At 55.0% G+C, this 25,050-nt stretch overlaps 1 protein-coding gene across 1 annotated transcript in view; it reads right to left on the minus strand.

Annotated features, from left to right (window-relative positions):
* Positions 1–22,563, minus strand: part of LOC106862432 (GDNF family receptor alpha-4) — a 65,715-nt gene extending 43,152 nt beyond the window's left edge. Inside the window, exons 1-3 of the mRNA XM_088164390.1 lie at positions 22,559–22,563; positions 21,955–22,121; positions 21,011–21,139 (exon numbers count right to left, since the gene is read on the minus strand). Coding sequence (XP_088020516.1) covers positions 21,011–21,139; positions 21,955–22,121; positions 22,559–22,563 — 301 coding nt within the window. The remainder of the gene's footprint in view (positions 1–21,010; positions 21,140–21,954; positions 22,122–22,558) is intronic.
* Between the last annotated feature and the right edge of the window lie 2,487 nt (positions 22,564–25,050).

The raw sequence follows: 25,050 nt of genomic DNA on the forward strand, positions 1-25,050 counted from the left end.
CCATGCAGTCAAACATCCCCTGGATCCTGCTCAGAGCTCCCCAGCACACACCCCCCTTCTGCAACAACAAAGCTCCAGCTCTGCTCTGAAAATTCAATCTTATCTCCCCAAACCACTCCAGCTCCGCACACCTGGGATCCCATCTCTCCCTCTCATCTGACTTTAACAGCAACACCATTCCCCTCAGAAGGAGCAGGACAGAGCCCAGATTAAAAGGAGCTCTTTAGCTGGCAGCAATGTTCCCTTCCTTTGCCCTTTGATTTTTGATTTTTTTGTTGTTGTTGTCGCTCCTGCATTTTTTATTGAGCACCTGGGCTGAATGGCAGAATAAAATCGAACTTCCCAGCTGAGACCATAGCACAGCTGCTTGGCTGTGCATACCTTAGGGAAAAACGTGGGCAAATTCCATTTCGGCCAATTATTATGTAGGGGAATCTTTTATTCTGGTGGGAAGGTGGATGGGAGGAAGAAAAGCCTTTGCAGGCACCGTTTATCTTTTAAAGGAATGCTGGCCACTAAAAACTGTTGAGCCAGAACTTAAGCACACATGAATCAGCAGAGATTCCTCACAAACATGGGGATGAAAAGTGAAGAGTTTAGCTGGGAATGTGTGGGGTAGGGTGTGGATACCTCCCTGTTTATTTATACATCACTGCAATTCTCTTTCATTTGGTTTGTGTGCTTTTTTCCCCTGGGCATTGGAAATCATCTCATTTGCTTGGGATCACATTTCTGTGATTTCAATGAATCCCAGGACACCAGCACTCCTTCCTCCTGCCCCTGTCAGGCATTCACGGGTCCTGCACTGCTGCTCTCTGTGCAAGCCCAAGCTCCAGACTGACAAACGAGCCTTTATTCACTTCACTGTGCTCAGTTACTTTCCAGACCACTTCTCTCTGCTCTCCCTCTCACCCTTCCTTACTCTGATATCTCACGAGAGGGGCTTGGCCAGGGACCTCTGCTGAGTTCACCTCTGTGTTGGTTTTCCCTTCCTGCCTGAACACTGATTTTCACTGCCCCAGACCCCACTGCACAGGGACCAGCAGCCTTCAGTGGGGTTTTCCTTTTGCTGGGTGCACACATGTTCCTCTTCCTTTCCTTCTTTATTAAGTTTCAAGTCTTGGGATGCTGAGCAAACCTGCATTAAAAACTCTTAAATACTCCCTGACAGACCCTCTGGGCACGACCTTGAAAGCAGCAACTTCTCCCCAGCATTTACTTGCTCTGAGAGGAATGTGAGGAGTTCATTTTTTTTTTAATTGAGGGGGTGCTTTCCCAGACACTAAGAAATGGGTGGAGGAGGGATCTCCCCCAAGAGCCACTGAAGTCTGCACAGCCCATTTTTGCCCATTACCTACCAGCTTGAGATGGATTTTCATTTTAGTTCAGTTGCTGAGCTAAACATCCTTGTTTTCAGCTCCTTTTTTCCTCCACCCAGCCCGAGCCTCCCACACGGAGGGGCTGCTCGTGCTGCCCTGGGAGGTGTGAGAGAGCCCAGGCTGCACACTCAGCCCCTGGGCTCTGCAGGGACTGTGCCTGCACAGCTCCCAGCTCTGCAGGGAAAACCTCCCCCAGCAGCAGCCTGCAAGGAATTGTGCCTGGCAGCATTTCTCAAAGTGGTTTGGGGCCATACAGAGAATGCTGCAAACCATTCCCAACCCAGAGAATCATCTCTTTGCACATTGAGGTCTAAAAAGCAAAGCAAGCCCCAGGCTGGGCTCCTGCACCAGGACATTGAGATGGGACCAGGGAGCCAGGAATGCACAAGGTTCCCTCTGCTGTGGGGCTTTGGTGGAGGAATATGTGGTTTAAAGGTGAATTTATGGCTTGGTCAGATTTTCTGCTGGCAATTCACACACAGCTCATCTGGATCAGTGAGCACAGCCTGGCTTTGGTGGCTCTGTGCACCCCAAATTCCTTCATTTCTTTTGCCAGTTCAGTCTGCAGTTTTTGGAGTACCTATCCTTCATTAAAATCGTCTGAAAGACTTTGGAGCCTGAAATGTCTTTTTTTTTGTACAGCTGGAGGTCAAGGCTCAGGCATTTTAGACGTAGTGCTGCTAAAATACATTTAAATCTGCCTCTCCCAAAAATACATTTAAATCTGCCCCTCCCTGCACATCAGCCAGCACAGTCTTCTCCCCCCACATCTGGAGCAATCCCCCCTTTGTGCCAGTCGGTGTGTTGTGCCTTCTGTCAAATATTGAACACATTTTCGTGACTGCTCTTGAAATGCAGCAGGACCAGGGTGAGTGGTCATGACTTGTCTTCCTTGACATCCCCTGTGTTTAACTGTGTTGTCTTCTGTGCTCCACAATCTCTCAGTTGAGCTCCCCATACTCAAGAAGAGGTAAAAGCAGCTCTCCATGCGTCATTTCTGCAGGAATTTCATCGAGCTGTCCTGTGTTTTGAGGGCTCTGAAGGAGTTCTTCTCCATGGGATGGGCCTGAGAGGAGAAGGAGCTTCCTACAAGACACTGGGGGAGCTGCAGTGGGAAAGGAAAAGCGTCTGGACAGCCTTGACAGGGCTGGAGGGGAGCAAAGGGAACGTCCTGGGATGCTGGGGCAGCCCAAAGGGGCAGCAGACACGGCTGGGGCTGGAGGTGCTCTCTGACCATGGCAGTGATGGACATCCCCCACCTGATACCTGGGGGTAAAGCTCCCAGGAAATGCAATGTCGTGTACTGAGGGCTGAAGAACAGTTCCGTGCATTTTCGAAAATAAACAGACTAATCAAGACCTTTATGTAATGAAAGGACTTTTCTGCTGTTAGCCAATTTATTTTGGTCTCAGTTTGATCAGCTTTAATAATGACCCTGCAGCTCTGTTCTTGTTCCCTCCTGCTCAGTCAAGTGGGAGAGATGGGAATTTCTCCTTCCTGCACACAGAGGGGACGAGGCACTGCCCGTGTTTCAGCACAAAGCCATTAAATCAGGATGAGCCCTGATTCTTTACCTGGATCACCGTGGCTTAGCACTGGGTTACCCGGGCTGGGAGCTGCACTGACCCCAGCATTTATTTTCTCTGCTATTTAGCAGCTGTGAGGAAGAAAAACAACTGTTATTATCTTTTGGATATTTTCTAATCCTATTCTGGACCTGTTTGTCATCACCAGACGGAGTCAGAGGAGTTCAGAGTCTGCAATGAACACGGGACGGGGATGTTGGCACTTGACAAGAATTGTGAGGCTCTGAGTGATGTGCTGGGTACTTAATGAAGCCACCTAGAAAGGCTGACATATTTGCATTCCTGTTAAAAGACAATAATAACAATAATTTGAGGCTGTCAGCTCAGCCGTGACAGCGCTGGAAAACGCGTCTCCTTTACCCAGAGAGCCGGAGCAGCCTCTGGGAGCAGAGTCCTGCGTGTCCTGGGGACGGAGCCCAGCCCCTCCAGCCCTGCCTGCAGCCTCCTCTGCCGGCCTGGGGGGCTGTGCCCACCTGCACTCACGGCCCTGGCTGTTCCTGGTGCTGGGGCTCTGCAGGGCCGGGGAGCAGAGCCCAGCCCAGCTCACACTGCCAGGGAAACAGCAGCTCCCCCCACGATGGGTCCTGCTGCCTCCCCCTCCATGGCCTGGACAGCCTGCCCCCCAAAAATCACACCCTGCCCCCCAAAATCACATCCTGCCTCCCAAAAATCACATCCTGCCCCCCAAAAATCACATCCTGGCCCCAAAAATCACACCCTGCCCCCCAAAAATCACATCCTGCCCCATCACATCCTGCCCCCCAAAAATCACACCCTGCCCCCCAAAAATCACACCCTGCCCCCCAAAAATCACATCCTGCCCCATCACATCCTGCCTCCCAAAAATCACATCCTGGCCCCAAAAATCACACCCTGGCCCCAAAAATCACATCCTGCCCCCCAAAAATCACATCCTGCCCCATCACATCCTGCCCCCCAAAAATCACATCCTGCCCCATCACATCCTGCCCCACAGACCCTGCCCTGCACTCTGGTACTTCCCAAAGTGTCAGAACACGTGAGGGACTCAGCAGCAGCTGTGGCTGCTGACACAAAACCAAACCCCGTTTCTTTTTTCTGATGTGTGCTTTGGTTTTGAGTGTCTGGGTCTGGGTTCTGTTCTTCCTTGGATCCTCAGAGTCTCTCAAGTCAAACCTCAGCCTGCCTGGAGGATTTTCAGCATTCCCAGTGCCACCCATTACAGAGGCTTTGAGGTCACTTCTCACTTTTCTCACAAAAGTAACTCGCTGCTCTTCCCACAACGCCAAATTGGAGGTGACAAAAGAGCAGCTGGGACCTGAGAGCCACTGGGACCTGACATCTACTGGGACCTGAGGGCTGCTGGGACCTGAGATCTACTGGGACCTGAGATCTACTGGGACCTGAGGGCTGCTGGGACCCTGGGCACCATAAGCTGCTGCTGCTGCCCAGCCCTGGGTGATGCCAGGTAATGTGTCCAGGCTGTGCTGGGTCCTCTCAGCATCCCTGACTGCAGCTGGGCTCTGGGCTGGGAGGAGGCTGGGCCTCTACTCCAGTCTAAAAAGCTCCCACTCCACACCAGGCACTGCAGGAGCTGCTTCACTGGAGAGGGAGGCACCAGGGAGGAGAGCAGTGGGGAGGAGTAACAAGGAGAAAAGCAAAGAGAACTCTGGACTGGGTAATTTCTGCCCAACGATTGTCTCTAATAAGGTTTGACTGTATTAATTAATTGAGATGTGCCTTGGAGAGTGGGAGCTGCTGCTGATGGAAGCCAGCCAGGAAGAAAAAACCTCTCATTTTCCCTGCAAAGCTTCTGACTAGACCAGATCTCTGAGGTTTGCTGTGGCAGGCTGCGGGGAGGTGGGCAGGTTTTCAGGGCCCGTGACACAGCCACAGGCAGAATTTGGTTGTCACAAAGTGCCAGGGAAGGTGCCAGGGCTGGAGGAGGCCAAAGCTTTGCAGTGGGACCAAGCTGGGCCATTCCCTCACACAGCTTTTGATTCATTTCCTACACGAAGCCAAATCCCCTGCACTTCCCTCGCCTGTGCAGTCGCTCCTCACGGGTTCATTGGTGGGGCTGAGGACACCCCAGTCCCTCACAGCCACTGTCCCTGCTGCCATCCCAGCAGGAATTCCCCCATGGACCCTCTGGGAGGCACACACTGCTGGGCACACAGCCGGGGACCTCAAAGAAACTCTTCCAAAACGCTTCCAAAACAGATCCTGCAGCTCTGGGCGCTGAGCACCAGCCCGGCTGCAGGAAGGAAATGCCTCAGCCTCTGCTCCAGCCTGTCCTGCAGCCTGTCCTTGGGAAACTGAGCTCTGGGTGCCAGGGTGGGATCATTGACCAGGAAAACACACACAGGGTGTGCAGAGCAGCCACCATGGCCAGAGCAGCCACCAGGGAACACCAGGAACACCAGGAACACCAGAAACACCAGAAACACCAGGAACACCAGGAACACCAGTAACACACACAGGGTGTGCAGAGCAGCCACCATGGCCAGGGGTGCAGGGCACACACAGTTTTAGCTTGCAGAGTTTTCCTGGGGCTTGGGAAATGTGCTGGGAAAGATGTTCTGTGCAGCTTTGCCGTTTCAGTGTCAGCTAGGGACTGGCAGGAGAGGACAAGCCAGAGCTTTCCAGCTCTGCTCTTCTGAGATTGTCCCTTGCTCTGGTGCTCTGGGGGCAGCAGCTTTGTGCCCATCCATGGATCTGCATTCCTGGGCGTCTCCAAGGACCCTCCCACTGGCACTGCAAGGAGTGATGGATGTGGAGAAACATCGCTGTGACCTGCCAGCAGGAACACGAGCTGAGCAAACACAGAAACACCAGCTCACCCCAGAGACAAATCCCCCCCGAACAGACACGTCTGCCTCAGACTCACTGCGTCCCAGGGCTCTGTTCATGCCATTTCTTCTCTTGGAAGTTTCATCCTGGGAGCAGAAGAAATCATTTCCATAGCTGTTCACTGTTCAGATTTTTTTCTAAAAAATGTAGCTCCTTTGATTTGGGTGTTAGTGACTGGATTCAAACTAAACAGAGTAAAAATGTTGCTGACAACCCCTGTAACTCCTATTAGACTTTCTAGAGCCAGGACTTGAGAAGCTGTTGGACAGAGGTGGGTAGTGCCTGGCACAGGGCTCAGATGTGCAGGAATAAGAGATGTTGAGCCAGTTCTGGGATTCCCTCCTGTTCCCTTTGGACACGATTTCAACACTCCTGGAAAGAAACTGTCCAGCTTTCAACAGATGCTTTTTCTGCCATAAGAGGGAAATAATCGAGACTGAAACCACTTCCACTAATTGTCTGTGTTTTAAATCTGAAGTGGTGCCAAGTTCTGCTTGGAGCTGGCTCAAGCAGCTGCGGTTTCCAGGCTCCCTGGGAGGGGCTTTGCTCCATGGGGCACCCTGGGAGCCGGGGCTCTCACACAGCCCGAACTCACTCGGCCAAGTGATGCTCCCCACGCTGCCCTGCTGCTGCCCCTTGGACATTTTTAGCTCTGTAAATGACAATTCTAAATCCCCAAATTAAAACAGAACCGAAGGCACCTTCTCCCCAAAGAGAAAGGATTCTGAGTCTCTACAGAGGATGAATGATTTGCAGAGAAGAAATGGGATGAGATGAGATGTTTTCAATGACTTTGTTTAACCCAACAGATCCCCAGCTCACGAGCCCCTCCCTGCCATGGTCACTCCTTGGTGCTTCCTGGAGCCCAGGGCTGCAGTCTGCAGGGATGGCCACAGGACCACAGAAATCACGGGGATGAGCTCAGCTCAGCGAGCTCACCCAAAATCTGGATGTACAGCAGGTATCTGGTTCAGCCCCACAGATCCACCTCCTTCTCTGGTACCCAGCTCTCCCAGGAACCCACGGGAAGCTCAGTGCCCTGACACAATGAAAATACCTCAGTATTCTGGGAGGTGTTGTACAAGCCTTGACAGGTGATTAAATCCAGAATCTGTTCACAGTGTCATAGAATCCCTGAATATCACAGAATGGTTTGGGTTGGACACTGGGACTGGGAGCACCTGGGACAGTGGGAGGTGTCCCTGCCATGGCAGGGGTGGCCCTGGGTGGGATTTGAGGTCCCTCCCAGCCCAACCCAGGCAGTCAATCTGTGATTCTGTCCTTTGATATGTCAGTCTCTTGCTTTCCCAGCAAGCCCTTTCAGCCTGAGGCCATTGGCTACCCGGGGTATGAACAGGTAAAACCAGCAGAAATTCAGCCAGAAGAAAGGAAGAGAAAGTGCCTGTGCTTGTGAAGAAGAGGAGGGTGAACGTGGATGCAGCAAAGTTCTGTGCCCCGTGCATTTCCTTGGCTGCTGCTGCCCCAGTGTAAGTCAGTGTAAGTCAGGTGCAGAGAGCAGTGAGAGATGCCCAGCCCTGCTGGGAAGGGTGAGCTCAGGAGTGAGCCCAGCCCTGTGCTGGGGCACCGGGGTTTGAGCTGCATGGCCTCACCAAACCAGCCTGGACAGCATCCCTGCCTCGGGGGGAGACAGACACAGAATTACAGCACGGTGTGACCTGGAGGGACCATTAAAGGCCACCCAGCCCAGCCCCTGCCATGAGCAGGGACATCCTCACCAGCAGCAGCTGGGGCAGAGCCCTGCCCAGGACATGGCTTGGGATGGGGCTCCCTGGGCACCCTGGGCTCCCTGGGCTCCCTGGGCACCCTGGGCTCCCTGGGCTCCCTGGGCTCCCTGGGCACCCTGGGCTCCCTGGGCACCCTGGGCACCCTGGGCTCCCTGGGCACCCTGGGCTCCCTGGGCTCCCTGGGCTCCCTGGGCTCCCTGGGCACCCTGGGCTCCCTGGGCACCCTGGGCTCCCTGCCCCAGAGCTGGGACTGCTCCAGCTCAGCAGAACTGGCTCTGCTGTGGGTGTGTGCCTGAACTGAGTGTGTGTGTGTGTGTGTGTGTCTGACCTGTGTGTGTGACACCTGTGTGCGTGTGACCTGTGTCACCTGTGTGTGTCTCACCTGTGTGTGTGTGTGTCTCACCTGTGTGTGTCTCACCTGTGTGCCTGTGCCTGACCTGAGTGTGTGGATGTGGCTGAGGTGGTGATGGTCGAGTGCTCCTGTGTGTGTCCCCACCAGGAACATGATTTACACCCAAGATGCTTTGGCATTAATTGTAAATTAAAGTTCCACTGCAATAATAGTCAAAAGGGAGCCCAAAGTGGAACAGAGAAGATCGATTATGTGCATATTTTAAGTGCTTTGTGACTGTGAATGTTTATTTGAAAAATAAGAGTGAACGAGAAGCACTGACACTACAAATAAAAATAATAAAGGGAAATACAACTCTTTTATTATTAAATTATAGATTAAAATAGGCAACAAGGGGGAATATAGAAACATATATCTCTTTGTGGAGGCTTTCTATAACAATCATCATAAAATAACACAGCAGTACCTGACAGCTTAAATAAAGACAGGAGCTGAGGCTCCTATCTCCACATTTATCTGCTCTGATCCAGACAGGGTAAAGAGGCATAAAAGGCTGGGATAATAACATCTTCCTGCACAGCAGCTCCCAAGCACAGGCACATTTTATACTCGGTTACTCCACATAATGTCAACATTGTTAGGAAACAAAAGCACCATGAAGGAACATCTTTTTCCCTCCTTCTCTTTCCCTCTTTTTTTCCCTGTGATCTATTACTCTGTGCTTTCTGCCTGGCACACGCAGGGGCACATGAGAAGCTCTGCTGCTCCGGATCAGGCTCTGGGTTTGTGGGGCAGCAGGACAGGGAGGGCAGGGAAGGGGCACTGAGGGTCAGGGGGGTGCACAGCACTCACAGCACAGGAGCAGGGGGAGCACCAGGCAGTTCCTGAACCCCTGCCCTGAACCCTGCCCTGAACCCTGCCCTGAACCCCTGCCCTGACCCCCTGTCCCAGTGTGTCCTTGTGTGTGTCCCTGTGTGTATCCCAGTGTCCCCGTGTCCCCGTGTCCCAGTGTCCCCGTGTCCCAGTGTGTGTCCCAGTGTCCCAGTGTCCCTGTCCCCGTGTCCCAGTGTGTGTCCCAATGTGTGTCCCCGTGTCCCAGTGTGTGTCCCCGTGTCCCAGTGTGTGTCCCAGTGTCCCAGCTGGGCCAGCAGCCCGTGGGAGGCATGGCCAGAGCTGCCCTGGGCCGGTGACAAAAGCCCTGGGCCAGGGTGGTGCTCGCTGTGTCCACTGAGAGGGGCCCTGGGAGCTCCAGGCTGTTCCTGCCCTCCCCCATCCCCATCAGCTCCTGCTGCCACCCTGCACAGCTCGGGGTGACACCACAGCGGGAAAACTCAACCTGGGAGCCCCCCAGCCCCCCGGAGCCGTGAGGAAAAGCCCCTCACCCGGGACACACCAGCAATGCTGGGGAAGCTCCCTGCACACCTTTCCTCCCTCCGCGGGCAGCACGAGCAGCTCGTTCCCATTGAGGCACCTGAACTTCTGAACTCCTCATCAACCAAGGTCAGGCTGGACACGGCTTGGAGCAGCCTGGTCTAGTGTGGAGTGTCCCTGTCCCCTCCCTGTCCCTGTCCCTGTCCTGTCCCTGTCCCCTCCTTGTCCCTGTCCTGTCCCTGTCCCTGTCCCTGTCCCTGTCCCTGTCCCTGTCCCTGTCCCTGTCCTGTCCCTGTCCCTGTCCCTGTCCCTGTCCCTGTCCCCGTCCCCCTCTCTGCCTGTGCCAGCAGTGGAAGGAAATGGGATTTTAGATCCCTTCCAACCCAAACCATTCCATGAATCCATGACTGCCTGATCAGCCCAGGAGGCTCAAAATCTGCTGGGGGAGGACAGACTGCCATAGACAAGATTCATTTTCTCAGGAAAACGCAGCTGGAAGAACAACATAATTAAATTGTTTTACCTTTAGTTGAATCAACTTGTGAATTCTTACCAGCCTGAAGGGTTTTCCCCAGGGACACCTATATTTGCCCACTTGATTTGTTATGAGCAGACAGAGTTCTTGGCACTGACTTGAGGAGAGGGAGAGATCTTGGCAGCAGCCACCCATATTTTTTTTTGCAAACATTTCCTTTTGAGTCCCAGCATAATGGAAGGTGACAATAGGAGTGATTGTCCAAGCTCAGGGAAGCACCTCCAACCTCCTGCCCTGCTCACCTGCACTGCAGGGGGAACAGAGCCAGGCTGAGGGCAGGAGAGAGGGCTGGGAGGTGCACAGGGTGGCACAGGGGGTCCCAGGACTGTCCCAGAGCCCATCAGCACAGACCCACGGGCAGAGCTCAGGGCCCATCACTGAGCCCATGGCCACAGACCTTGGGCCCAGCAGCACCTTCCCATTCAGCATGGATTTGGGATGTACTGGGGGAAAGGGGAAGAGCTGTGGCCAACCCTCACTCCAAGTGCTGCAGCCATTGTGACCCTGTTCGTGGTGACACTGTGCCTGGTGACACTGTGGCTGTCCCAAAGGCCACCCTGGCCCCTTGTTTGGCTCCTGGATGCACCCAGGACCTGCAGCTCCTCCACATCGATGCACTGGTTACTCCTCATGCCTGTGACTCACAACTCTCCTGAAAAAATTTCATCAAGCCTCAAGGATAACTCAAACTGAGACCCTGATATTTTATTTTTCATTATAAATGAGAAAGAAAAATAGCCCTAACATTTCACTCCTAATACTCAAAACTTTTTCCTTCAGTGCCTCACGCTGTTCTCTGTCTCCTCCCCTCCCTGTCTCACAGGAGTGTGACTAATCCTCTTCTTTCCCTGGCCCTGTTACCTTGAAGGTATTTATTTATAGAGTGTGATCATGTTCTCTCCTGTGTCTGTCTCCCCTCTCAGCCCTGGATAAAGCAAGCCCCCCCAGGCATCTCTCCCGTGCCTTCTCCTGCTCTTTGAGGCCAGGATCCCTGCAAAGGCAAGGCAAGAAAGGCTGTGCCTGCTGGGGAGGGCAGGCAGGGCTGGCACAGCTCTGCAGGAGCCCTGCTGGCCCCGTCCTGCTGGCCCAGGGTTTGCTCTGCTGGCCCAGGGTTTGTCCTGCTGGCCCAGAGTTTGTCCTGCTGGCCCAGGGTTTGTCCTGCTGGCCCAGGGTTTGCTCTGCTGGCCCAGGGTTTGTTCTGCTGGCCCAGGGTTTGTTCTGCTGGCCCAGGGTTTGTCCTGCTGGCCCAGGGTTTGCTCTGCTGGCCCTGTCCTGCTGGCCCAGGGTTTGCTCTGCTGGCCCTGTCCTGCCGGCCCAGGTCTGCACACCCCTCCATCCCTGGGCAGTCACATTACATTCCCCGTTCATCAGCAGTGCCATCGTCTGTTTTCCATGGTCTCCTGTCACTGCCAGTGCTCTGCCTGCCGAGCTGGAGCAGCAGGAAGGAGGATGAGTGGAGGGGCTGAAGGAGATTAAAGTGGACAGGTTTGTCCAGCAGTGCTGGGAGCTGCCTTGGGAAGGGGCAGTGCCTGGAAGGGAAAGGTCAAAATGCCTGGCAGGGAAAGGTCCCAGTGCCCAGCACAGAAAGGTCCCAGTGCCTCCAGGGAAAGGTCCCAGTGCCCAGCACAGAAAGGTCCCAGTGCCCGGCAGGGAAAGGTCCCAGTGCCTCCAGGGAAAGGTCCCAGTGCCCAGCACAGAAAGGTCCCAGTGCCCAGCACAGAAAGGTCCCAGTGCCTGGAAGGGAAAGGTCCCAGTGCCCAGCACAGAAAGGTCCCAGTGCCTCCAGGGAAAGGTCCCAGTGCCTGGAAGGGAAAGGTCCCAGTGCCTGCAGGGAAAGGTCCCAGTGCCTGGAAGGGAAAGGTCCCAGTGCCTGGAAGGGAAAGGTCCCAGTGCCTGCAGGGAAAGGTCCCAGTGCCCGGCACAGAAAGGTCCCAGTGCCCAGCACAGAAAGGTCCCAGTGCCCGGCACAGAAAGGTCCCAGTGCCTGGCACAGAAAGGTCCCAGTGCCTGGCAGGGAAAGGTCCCAGTGCCTGCAGGGAAAGGTCCCAGTGCCCGGCAGGGAAAGGTCCCAGTGCCTGCAGGGAAAGGTCCCAGTGCCTCCAGGGAAAGGTCCCAGTGCCTGGCAGGGAAAGGTCCCAGTGCCTGCAGGGAAAGGTCCCAGTGCCTGCCTCGCTCACTGCACTGAGGAACTCAAGGCTCCCATGAACTCTGGTCCCAGTGACCCAAAGTGTCCCTCAGGCCGTCCAAGTCCCCTCCCCTGCAGAGCAGAGCCAGCCCTTGCACACCCACTGCCATGGTCCTTGGCTTGTGGGCAATGCCAGGACAGGACTTGCTGGCCATGGCCAGAAGCTCTTCAGGGAATTTAACAGGTGAGACAGGCAAATTGCCACGGCCCCAAATGCTGCTGGGCTCTGGGTGGCCTCTGTGGCCACCACAAGAGCCACCAACCATCAGGACCAGAGCCCATCGGGTCTGTGAAACAGAAATTTCTCACTGGATTTCTTTCTCTCTCTCTCTTTTAACCATGGAAAAATATGTTCCCTGGGAAAACTTGGGCTCTGCAAGCAGAGGAACAAAACACTAAATAATGGTGTTTTAATCTCATTTTCTTTATCTTTCATTTCTTAGTTGTACAGATTGAAATGATGGGTCCTTGACTCCTCCCCCCAGCATCAGCTGCTTCCTTGGAGGACACGAGACCTTGGTGGCTTAGGCTGGGTTCATCTCACTGACCAAGGGAAGAGCTGAAAGTGTCCCCAGGGGTGGCTCTGTAGTCCTTGGAGGGAGCAGCACTCTGCAGAGAGGTCCCTGCTGTCCCTGCAGGGCTGCAGCCTCTGCCCTCAGCTGAAAGGAGAAGCTCAGACCACCAGCTGAAACCAGGTGGGATGAAACCATTTATGAAACCCATTTCCTGCAGCCTGCTGGGACCATCCCTGTGTGCTGTGTGGGCAGGGACGAGTGAGACACAAATTCCATTCCTCTTCCTGTCCAAGGTCCCCCCAGGATGACCATTTTGTGTTTGCTTAATAAAAACAGATAAAACAGAATAGAAACATCTGCGGCTTCATTTTAGCCCTCATTTTTCTTCCCCCGGAATTATACTTAATAAGCATTTTATTTTCCACTTGCTATCTTTTATTTCAAATTTTACAGTTCCTGATCTGTCATTGTTGTTCGAAAGTCAAACTGTACCAAAAGCCCAATATTTTTCTGGGAAATGAGCCCCAGATTTCCAGCTTGCTCTTCTATCAGAGACTTTTACATTTCCCACTCCAGGGCTGCTCCTCCTCTGTGGCACCCTCAGAGATCCCAACCCCAACCCCAGTGTGAGGCAGGATCCCTGATCCCTGATCCCTGGGATGGGGAAGGTTTTCAGGATCCCTGGGATGGGGAAGGTTTTCAGGATCCCTGAGGATGGGGAAGGTTTTCAGGATCCCTGGGGATGGGGAAGGTTTTCAGGATCCCTGGGGATGGGGAAGGTTTTCAGGATCCCTGGGATGGGGAAGGTTTTCAGGATCCCTGGGATGGGGAAGGTTTTCACAGCCATCACCTAACTTTGGTTCCTGCCCGAGCACAAGGGAAGGGCTCAGTGGTTGTGTGCTCAGGCAGGTGCTGCTGGAAGTCACATTATTCCTGATCCCAGCTCGTGGTTTGCTGCTTCCCACAAACACAAACCCCTGGGGTCAAACCCGGCGCTGACTCCTGGTTCTGCCTCACAAGAATTTCCCTGCTTTAGAAATATCCTCATTTTCCACCTGGATGCAGTGAATTTGCATCATTATCCAAGACAGATGCTGCAATTCCTCAAGCCGTGGGACAGACTCAACCTGCACATGAAACACTTCTGGGGGACTTCTCTGCATTTCTTGTTGCTGTTTGGGTTTTTAATTCCTGTTTGTTAGTTCGTTTTTTGCTCCAGCCCGTCCATTATGATCCGAACTTACTGGTAATGCAATAGCATCTAATGAAGTCAATTAGAGCTCTGGACCTGGGGTCAGGTCTTTAATTCCCCCCAGGTTTCCCAGCACACGTTAGGGCTGCCCTGGCCGCTGTGGCGGGAGGAAAATGAGCAATTCCAGGAGGGCAGATAAATTTCCCTGCACTGCTCCCAGGAGGGCGCTAACTCCGACACTGCTCTCCTGGGATGTGTGCCCACAGCCCACGCTCACACAGGGCTCCCGAGCTGTCCCTGTCCCCGCAGGGTCACACAGAGGGACACCCAGCGCCAGGGCTGCCCTGGCTCCAGGGGCGCTCTCAGAGCCTCACAGCCCTGCGGCTCCTCCTCCCACTCCTCAATTCCCTGATCATGGAAGCTCCAGCTGCATCTTCGGACACCTCAGACACCTCTTCCACTTCCCACCTCCAGACCAGAACCTGCTCAGAACCTTCCCCCTGTTCCCAAAACTGCTGGCCCTGATGGAGAACTCTGGTGCTGCAAGTTCGGCCAAGTTCCCAAAGCAGCAGGAGAGCCCCTCAAGCTCAGTCCTGCAGGAGAGTTCTCATCTCAGGACATTTCCTTTGAACTTTCCAAGGGATCACAAAAAGGAGACAAGATTTCTGACTGGACAGGGAAAATCAGAATATTCTCAGGGAATGGAGCACCCGAGCACCTTTGACGAGTTCAGGGGCAGCGCTTTGGGTTTTTGGTTTGCTAATTCTCCAAAGCCTGACAACTCCTGCAGTGATCCCATCACCCCCAAAGGGGAAACCGGCTCTTCCCCCTTCCTTCAAGTAATTTGAAATGAAAGCTTTTATTAACAGAACCATAGAATCTTTTAGAAAATACCTCTGAGATCACAGAGCCCAACGATTCCAGTTTCTCCTGCAGCAATTCCCTGCCAGGCACACAAAAGGTGTGAGGCCGAATTTGGGGTGCTCAGGGTGAGGTGTCAGAGCCACAGCACAAGGTCCCACATCCTAACACAGCTCGAGCTCCTCCTCACTGCAGTCCTTGGGGACACCCCTCTGTCACCTTTCCTTGGAGGTTTTTGAGCATCACGACCCCTCCTGCAGTGGGAGGAAAGCTCTGAGCTCTCCCCAGGGATGGCACGGCTGGGACAGGGCGAGCACTTTGTCTCTCAGGCAGCTCCCTGGGTTATCTGCCCTTACCAAGGGGAAGAAACAAAACAAATGTCTCGGAAGGGGGGAAAAATGTACCGTGACCTTGCTGTAAGTGGTGTCAAATGCACTGACCCTGCAGGGAGCAGAGCAGACACTCAGCCCTGCCCAGGGCAGTGCCTTGGGTTGTGCCCCAGCACAGGCACACTCCGTGTCCTCCCTGCACGCTCAGGGGCTCTGTCACCGCCACGGGATTTTGGGAGCCAAACACCCAAGGGAGCAGCACTGCAGGAGAAGTGCTGGCTGTCCCTGCAGGCTGCAGGAGCTGAGCCAGGAAGGGGAATATCCCAGGATATCCCAGAATATCCCAGGATAGATATCCCAGGCTATCCCAGAATATCCCAGAGTATTCTAGAATATCCCAGGCTCTCCCAGGCTACCTGGGATCACGGCTCTGCACACACAGGAAGCTCCAGCACCAGCACAAGCAGCCAGTCTGACACCCAAAGCTCTTTATCCCAAGTCAGACACAGGTGATGAGGAGCTGTGAGCTTCCTCCTGGATTTTCCTCCTGGATTTTCCTCCTGGATTTCCTTACTGGAGCAGCTCTGAGGAAGAGGGGGTGACTTGGCTGCAAAACAAATCATTGCATCTACAGCCAGCACCCTGGGGCTGGGGTGCAGATCCCAGCCAGCAGCTCTGGGGGACAGAGCCCACAGCCAGGGAACCCTGGAATGGTTTGGTGTGGAGGGACCTTAAAGCTCATCCTGCCAGCAGGCTGAGCCAGGGACAGGAAAACATTAAATTATACCCAGGTGGGGATGATGCCTTTGGGGGAGCCAGTTAGGGAAGCAGGAGGAAAATACAAAGTGTTCAATAAAGGCTGCAACAGTAAAAGAAGATGAATTGAGAAATTCAAACCCCTTTAAGATTGATTTGAGTGTTTGTGTAAAATTGTCACGGACAGGAGCACAGGAACTGTGCAGAGTGGAGGCCCAGGCACTGTTTGCTCCAAACAGAAATTCCCAGGCAGGTCCAAGTGCAGGCTCCCTCCCACGAGGCTGCAGCTGCCCTGTCCCCCCTTTGCTGTGATTGTGAGCAGGATGGCATTTCCCAGGAGCCACCAGCCAGCCTCATTTGATGCAAAGCTTCAAGAAAAGCCTGATTATTTTGCAAAGATTGAGTTCAATTCACCTCTTAAAGCAACCTGGAGCTCTGTCAGGACCCGTCCTGAGCCTTTGCTGGGTCCAGCTCAGCTCTGGGGCTGCAGACTCAGACCCTGCAGGGACCCCCAGAGCTGCTCCTGCTCCTGTTTGGGCTGAACTCTGCCCATGGCACCCCCAGAGCTGCTCCTGCTCCTGTTTGGGCTGAACTCTGCCCATGGCACCCCCAGAGCTGCTCCTGCTCCTCTCTGGTTCTGCACTCCCCCCACGGGCTCTTCCCTCCTCCCTGGGCTTGCTCAGGTCCGTGGGGCAGAGCAGAGCTGAGCCCCAGAGCAGTTGCAGCTCGGGCAGCAACACTGCAGGTGAGTTCCAGGCTGAATGATGTGCTTGGCCTCCTATTTCATTGTGCAAGTACAGCAAGTGAGGAGGGAAAACGCAGCAGTTTCTGAAGCCCTGACTCCCAGCCCGTTAGCATCTGGAGCTGTTTAAACTCCCACCCAGAGTGCACTGCCATCCCCCTGGGGGTAACAAACACACGGCCGAGCTTGGAGGTGTTTGAAAGATGAGCAATTCGATCCTCCTTTTGGAAGAAGCACCAAAACCTCTGTGCCGTTCCTTTCTCCTGCAAAGCCAGCTGCCTGCACTCTGTGCCAAGGCACCCCCGAGCCATTTGTCAGCAGCGTGCGAGCAGTGCTGCAGTAACTCTGCCAGAGCACTCGGTGGGGACAGGTATCACACTCTGCCTTCTCCAGTTGGATTCCATAAATCAAAACCACAGCACAACTGCTCTGACTGCATCTTGCATGCAAACTGCTTTCCAGATGGATTTGCACAGAAAGAGAAAAATAAAGTCAAAGAATAATTTAAATTGGAAAAGCCCTCGAAATTGGAGAAGACAATTGAGTCCAACCATCCCCAGCACAGCCCAGGTCACCACTGCCATGTCCCCAAGTGCCACATGCACAGGGCTTGGAAATCCCTGCAGGGACGGGGACTGCACCACTGCCCTGAGGAGCTGTGCCAGGGCAGGGCAGCCCTTTCCAGGAAGGAATTCCCCAATATCCACCCTGAGCCTCCCCTGGCACAACTTCAGGCCGTTCCCTCTCCTCCTGTCCCTGTTCCCAGATCCCAAATCCCCCTGGCTGTCCCCTCCTGTCAGGGAGTTGTGCAGAGCCACAAGGTCCCCCCTGAGCCTCCTGAGCAGGAAGGAGATGGAGTCACACGAAGGGAGGTGAAGAGAGACGAGACCTGAGAGTGACAGGATGTGAGCAGAGCAGCTTTGAGCTGGAGAAGATTTATCTAATACAACAGGACACAGGGAAATCTTTTTCCCGGTGAGGACACTGAGGACAGTGATGTTTATTCCACCTCTCTGGGGGCCACCCATCCCTTCCAGCCCCCCGAAATCCCAGTGCCCAGCAGCTCCTGCCAGAGCTGCTTCCCAAAGAGGCTCTGGGGACACACCACGGGTGTGTGCTGGGCACAGGTCCCATTCCCAAGGGCAAGGACAGATGTGTCACTGCTGAGGGGCTGGAGGGCCCCAGGGCAGACCTGCAGCTGGGGCAGGACTCACCTGAGAGTCACACTTTGGGTTGGAAGGGTTCTTCTAAAGTTCATTTAATCAGAAATCCCAGCCAGAGCCTGGTTTGAGTTGAAAGGAGCTTTTCCAGAGCAGAGCAGGCTGCTCACAGCCCCATCCAGCCCCAGCCTGAGCTGGGGCATCCAGCCCCTCTGGCAGGATGCAGGGAGACACCTGGGAATGTCCCCGAGGACAAGAACCTCCCTCCACACCCCCAAGCTCAGCCAGAGCAGCCCCTGGTGCCAGCCCCAGGTCCTGGCTGACTCTGGGCCGATTTAAATCTGCTGGGACCTTGTGCAGGCTCATTTTTCCTCCTTGTGGCACTCCCAGCTTCTCCTTGCCCAGGATCAAGGGTGGAAACCCTTTTTGCCCTGTGTGGGACCGTCCTGGGTCCTTTCCTCCATCCCCACTGCCCCTCCTGGCCACACAAACCTGCCCTTCCTCCCTCCCCACCTGCAGGACAAATCCCAGCCCCTCGGAGCACGAGGTTCCACTCGGCTCTCCCAGAGACCCCCACAGCCCCACGGGGATGGGCCAAGGGATGAAGGCAGCCCCCCTCTTCCTCCTCCTCCTCCTCCCTCTCCCAGCCCATCCAGGCGTGCAGCTCTCTGCCACCAGGTGTTACCACAGGGCATTTTGACAGATGCTTTTAAAACAAGGGAGCTGCACTGAACTGAAGATTGACAGGAACAAGCTTTTCATAGTTTTGTTCCTTTTTATTTTTTCGATGAAATGTGTTCTTCTGAAAAAATTCTTCTAGCAGGAGAACTACCTTTCAATTTGTCCTCTCTCACTTTTGGGCTTAGAAGAAAGAGGTCATTTATATATATTTTTAAGGAGGCAAAAGGAATATAAAGTCCACTAGAGGGAAAAAGAAATCATGAATATCTTGGTAGCAAGGTATTTTTATCAAAAGGTGGCAAACTTTAGAGACATTGGAAGTCATGTTTTAAAATGACCAAGTAGAAAGTTATAAAAATGAACAAGTCTTGTGTGAAAATGATGAAGGGGATTTCAGGCACAATAGAAATCATCTGTGAAAATTGCCAGGAGAGAAGGGAAGACATTTCTGTCTCCAAAAGCAAAACAAAATGCTATTCACAGTAATTCATGCTAATTATTAGCCTTAAGTAGTAGTAATTTTTACCCAGCAATAATTACTATTTAAGGCTCCAGAGCTCTGGAAAAAATATTTTCTGGGTGTGGTGAGATCCTCACCGAGGAATCTGCACAGTGTTCGAGGGCAGCCTGTTGAGGGAGAACTTTTATTTCTCCTCTGCACCAGCACGGACAGACAGAAATATCACATTGCTATTGATGCAAATAAGGGATTGCTCCCGTCAGAACTGACAAAGCCACTCACTTAAGGAGAGTTTCCCCCCCCACACACACAAATGCATTTTTAAAGAGAATTTGTTGGCTTTTCCCCTGGGATCTGAGTTCCCAAACCAGGTGAAAATCCTCCAGAGGATCTCGTGTTTGATGTGTCTGTGAAGAAACCTTGCCAGGAAAGATGCAAAGGAGCAGTGCAGGAAAAGCTGCAGCAGAAATCGGCCCCGGTGCCACCTGGGGATCCTGCCCCACCTGAGGATCCTGCCCCACCTGAGGATCCTGCCCCACCTGGGGGTCCTGCCCCACCTGGAGTCCTGCCCCACCTGAGGATCCTGCCCCACCTGGAGTCCTGCCCCACCTGAGGATCCTGCCCCACCTGAGGGTCCTGCCCCACCTGGGGGTCCTGCCCTACCTGGGGTCCTGCCCTGCCCCCTGCTCCCAGGGGATCTCAGAGCAAACCCCAGCTCCCGGCTGTGCCCAGCCCTCCATCCTCACCCTCCAATGGATTTTTGTTTGTGCAGGGACTGAAGTGTCCCTGAGATCTGGGCACGTCCTCGGGGGCTGGGTACGGCCAGCCCAGTGTCCTTGTCACATCAATGATGTTCTTCATGTTTGTCACCGCTTCCTAGAGCCTCGCTGAACGCCTCACCACTGTCCTGTGAGTGGGATTTCCAGCCAATGAATTCCAGAAAATACCAGGGGACACCAGAGCAGCCACAAACTTCTCAAAGCCATCCCATGTCCCTTGTCCTCAGGGCGGGGACAGCTCCTGCCCCTCTGCCAGCCCAGCCCGGACCGGGCCCGAGTCCCGCTGCCCTCCCAGCCCCTGGAGTAAAGCATTCCCTGGTTGAAGACGGTCGGTGCCTCTTGAGGGGTCGAATTTGCTCTCCCCCCACCTTTGGGACTTGTCAGAGGTGCAGCTGCTGACACCTAGTGCCAGGCAGAGCGGGCACGGAGTCACCTGGAGCTCGGGCACAGCCTCCCCCCGGCGATGTCCCGGACACCTCCGGTCACAGCAGCACCTTCTCCTCCCGTGGCCAGCCGGGGAGAACAGGCACAGCCAATTCCCCGCCTCCCCACAGCCCTTCCCGGTCTGTTTAAGCACGGGCTCAAGGTTGGGCTCGCTGCCTCAGCGGAGCACACGGAGGGGACAAAATACCCCAAGGGGAGGAGCCGGGTGGCACCGGGCGGTCCCAGCCCCTGCCGGGGGCTGCAGCCCCTGCGCCCACGGCTCCTTCCTGCCAGGGACGCGGCAGCCCCGGGAATTCAGCGCAGGAGGAGCGGAGCAGAGCGAGGATGGAGCGGGATGCTCAAAGCACGGGACACGGGGACAGCGGCTCCGGCCACGCCAGGGGACCAGGGCAGCGTTCAGAGCTCCTGGGGATGGGGGAAACATCTGGGGTGCTCAGTCCCTGCTCTGGGTGCAAGAACAAAGCCCTGAGGACCGCTGGGCTCCGGGCTCCGAGGAAATCCGCAGCAGGGACCCCGAGCGCTCGCAGACACGAGCGGCTCCCGGGGCTGGGCAGGGACAGGGACAGAGCCGGGGCTGGGCAGGGACAGGGACAGAGCCGGGGCTGCCAGCCCGCACTCAGCTGCCCCAAACCCCGGCATTTCCCAGCCTCGGCATCCCCGGGGCACTCCCGGCGCTGTGCAGAACGTGCTCCCCGCTCCCAGCGCGGTCCCTCCGAGCTCCCCTTCCCCAAGAAGTGCTCTCATTCTCGGGGTCTATCTGGGCATTTCCGCGGCAAGCAGCACCATCCCCAATGTCAGCGGGAGAGCCCAGCCCGGGTGCAGGCAGAGGAGCCAGCACAAGGCTGACGGTCACGGAATCCTGGAATGGTTTGGGCTGGAAAGGACCTTCACGAGCATCTCGTTCCAGCCCCGTGCCACGGGCAGCGACACCTTCCCCGAGCCCGGGCAGCTCCCGGCCCTCCAGCCTGGGCTCGGTGATGCCCCCCAGGGCTGTCCGTGCCCCCGGAGCGCTGGGGATGGGGACCCCCAGCCCGGGCTGCCCGGAGCACCCCCGCAAGCCAGCCCGGCACAAAGTTGTGTCCCCGGTGCCCCCGCGCCGCGCTACTCACCCAGGAGGAGCAGGGTGCAGAGGCAGAGGACGCCCCTCATCCTCCCGCTCCGCACGGCTCGGCCCCAGCGATGCGCTGGGCTCGGCTCGGCCCGGCTCGGCTCGGCGGTGCCGGAGGATGCGCGCAGGGCTGGGCAGGGCAGGGCGGGGGAGGGAGGCGGCCCCGAGCCCCGGCCCGGCCCCCGGCCCGAGCTCACACGGCCGGGCCGGCCCCGCTCCCGGCCCCGCTCCCGGCCCGGGCTCGGCTCATGCCCGGAGCGGCGCCGGGCACGGCGGGCACGGGGCTGAGCTCGGCATCCTCCGCTCCCGGCTTCCTCCAATTGTCTTATGCGTATTAATTATTCAATCTTCCTTTCTTATTATTATCTTTTTTTTTCCCCTTTATGGTTTTTTTTTTTTCTCTTTCTTGTGGCGTGTTTTTATTTTTTGTTGTCTCCCTCCTCTCTCAGCAGCCAAACTTGCGGCGCTGCCCGAGCGCCGGGGCAGCCTCGGCGCCCTCCCTTCCCCGGGCCGCCCCCTCCCCGCAGCCCCCGGGGAGGGGCTTGGTGCTGCGGCCCCCGCCTCCTCCTCCTCCTCCTCCTCCTCCTCCTCCTCCTCCTCCTCCTCCCGGCCCCGGAGCATCTCCGTGCCCTGTGCCGGGGCCATGGCCGCTCTCCCCCCCGCCCCAGGCTGGCTCCTTCCTCGCCCGCTGCCCCTTGGAGGGGATGTCTCCCCCGGCCATGTCCCCCCTCCTCCTCCCCCTGCCATTGGGGTGGGACCCCCGGCCCCAGGGCCTTGGACGCGAGTCCTGCTCCGCTGTGACACAGCCCTGGAGACTCGGGCCACGTCCCACCGGCCGTGACACCTTCCTTTAATCCCTGCACCGTGATGAGCTCCCAGTTCTCCTCCAAACCCCTCTGTGAATTCAGGTGATGTGATTCAGGTGATGCTTCCATAACTGCCCACCCAGCTCCCCACACCGGTTCACCACGGAGCGCTGGTCCCTCAGCTCCCATCGCCATGGCCAGCCAGGGACCTGCTTCAGGGAGCCAAGGAGCAGGGCCTGGCTCCTTGATCTCTGTGATGACGAGTGAGCATCATTGTTCACTGCCTCCATTTCATGCGTGGAGTACCTGAGACACAAAACGTGAAGTGACATCTTCAGGTTCCCCAGTAATTCACTGAGCGATGGCAACAGCCTCGTTCCCAAGTCAGTGCTGTACAGAGCCCCCTTCCCTTCCCTTCCCTTCCCTTCCCTTCCCTTCCCTTCCCTTCCCTTCCCTTCCCTTCCCTTCCCTTCCCTTCCCTTCCCTTCCCTTCCCTTCCCTTCCCTTCCCTTCCCTTCCCTTCCCTTCCCTTCCCTTCCCTTCCCTTCCCTTCCCTTCCCTGGATCATTCAGGACACTTTTCCCCCATCACCCAGGCAGTGTTTTTGGATATTTGCAGAGAGAGCTTTTTCCTACTGCTGGCTCAGATATTTTCACCGAGCAGGTATTTAAATGCTCTGGGAAGTTTTTTGGTTTTTTTTTTTCACTGGAGCTGTTCAGGGTTCTTAACTTGCATTTCCTCACGGCATCACCTCATTAATCCTTCCTGCAAAGCCAGAGCAACTGCACACTTTTATTTTTCAGGAGTAAAACAGAAGGGAAATAATTCATCCAGCCATTTGTAGGTGTTCTATATCAAACAGAAAAAGTCAAGAAAATACTTTTCTTTTTTTTTTTCCTTCCCTCTTGGCAAATCAAAAGGAAAGTGTGATCCTCAGCCTTCCTCCCTGGCCTTCCTCTCCTTTTGAAAGCTTCTACCGTGTTCCAGTCTGGAACTATTCATTTAACAGGTTTCCTAGTCCTCTGCCAGAATTGAAAAGTTGTAAATACATGAATGTCTTTAGCAACTGTATTTCACACCCAAAATGAGCATTTCCTGAGCTACCCAGTGGGGAAAAAGAAAGTGTTAATAAAGCCTCATTTGGAGTAAAAAACATAGCTCTGGAGTTGGGTTTTTTTGATTTCTTTAAGGAGAGTATGATTATGTTTAAGCAAATTTCGAGCTGAAATTGCACTGAGCTGCAGCTGAAACATCAACTGGGAAACTGGGTAAATGATTGGATTTTTCTGCTTATTATTATTTTTAATTATTTTGCAGATTTTTTTTCAGCATTCTATTTTTGAAGTGGCTGTTTGTCCAGGGGAAAAAATCACTGGAACATATGTGAGTTTTAATGGGGTTTTTAACAAATGGAAAAAAAAAATCCTTGGAAAAATGTCTTTGCCTCCCTCAGGAAAGAGAAACTCCGATGCTCCTGGAGGTGACAGAGCCCCAGGACCCCGCACAGGGAGGCAGGGGAGTGGCTCCCACTCCCACACGAGAGCTGGCGTGGGAGGAATTGCTGTCCCTGCCTCCGTTTGTCCCTTTGTGGGGTCTGAGCAGCAGGAAAACCCTTCAGGGAAGCTGCATGAAATTCCTCCATCCTCAGCTCCAGGAACACCTGGAGCCTGCCCTGGGCCGGGGGAGCCGACAAGGAATCAGTGAAAGCATCAATTCTTCCCGAGTCTGGAGAGGAAAAAACACAAAGGGGAGTTTGGGGCTGTGGGAAGTCCAGGCACCCAGCACGGAGGCATCTCCTGCCTGTCTGGAATCCCCTGCGGGACGGCCAGGACAGACAGACAGACAGACAGACAGACAGACAGACAAGTGTTGCACTGGGGAAAGCTGCCCAGGAAAGATCCTAGAGAGGGGAACCTTCATTCCCTGCTGCCTCATTTATCGCATCGGGGCTCTCTCCTCCTCCTGGGTGGGTGCTGGCATCAATGGGGTGAAGAAACGCCACTCCTGCCACCCCCTCTGAAAGTCACCTGTCCCTTTCTTTGCGAACGAGTCAAGGTATTGATCAGGCAGCTGGGAAAGGATCCCATTGTTGCTGCTGTTGGACCTACCCCGAAAAGCCGCTCCCCAGAGCTCCAGACAACAGACTCAGCAAAGGCACAGAAATCAAGGATTGTTTGGGTGGGTCCGTGGAGAAATCACCGGGCAGAGAGAGCACATCAAATATTCTGATAAAAAGAAATGCTCTTGTGAGAGGGGAGCTGGTCCCACCGGAAACTGGAGCACAGCTTTGGTGTGTGCTCCTGGAGACAGGAGCTGTGCCAGGAGCTGTGCCAGGAGCTGTGCCAGGAGCTGTGCCAGGAGCTGTGCCAGGACAATCCAGGGCCAGGATGGGCTCCAGCCCCGACAGCCTGGGAAAGGCAGGACAGCTGTGCCTGCCCTTCCATGGGCACTGCAGTGGCTGCGGAGGGCAGGGACCCTCTCCTGACCTGTGGAATCTGCAGGAACATCCATCCCACCTGCAGGAATGTCCATCCCACCTGCAGGAACATCCATCCCACCTGCAGGAATGTCCATCCCACCTGCAGGAACGTCCATCCCTCCTGCAGGAACGTCCATCCCTCCTGCAGGAACATCCATCCCACCTGCAGGAATGTCCATCCCACCTGCAGGAACGTCCATCCCTCCTGCAGGAACGTCCATCCCTCCTGCAGGAACGTCCATCCCTCCTGCAGGAACGTCCATCCCTCCTGCAGGAACGTCCATCCCTCCTGCAGGAATGTCCATCCCTCCTGCAGGAACATCCATCCCTCCTGCAGGAACGTCCATCCCTCCTGCAGGAACATCCATCCCTCCTGCAGGAATGTCCATCCCTCCTGCAGGAACATCCATCCCTCCTGCAGGCTCTGCACAGCTCTGCAGGCAGGGGCTGCTGCTGCTGCTGCTGCTGAGGAGGGGCAGCAGGAGGGTCCTGGGCTGACCCATTCCCTGGCTGGGAGAGGGGAAGAGCTGAGAATTGCAATCTGGAGGATTTTGTTCAGGAACTTCTCCTCCTGCTCCTCTTTATTGCCTGCAGATGTTTCTTATGGGATCCTCTCATGGCTGAGCTTCTGGAATAATTCAGTCTGAAACTGGACTGACAGGAGAGTGGGAGAGTTCCTTGTTAAACCAAAATCCAAATTCCAATAATTGCAGCTGCTGTGAAACCTTTTCAGGAATATCTTCATTGTTCCAAGGA

Source organism: Sturnus vulgaris, chromosome 4 (genome assembly GCF_052056855.1).
Source record: "Sturnus vulgaris isolate bStuVul1 chromosome 4, bStuVul1.hap1, whole genome shotgun sequence".
In the NCBI taxonomy this organism is placed as follows: Eukaryota; Metazoa; Chordata; class Aves; order Passeriformes; family Sturnidae; genus Sturnus; species Sturnus vulgaris.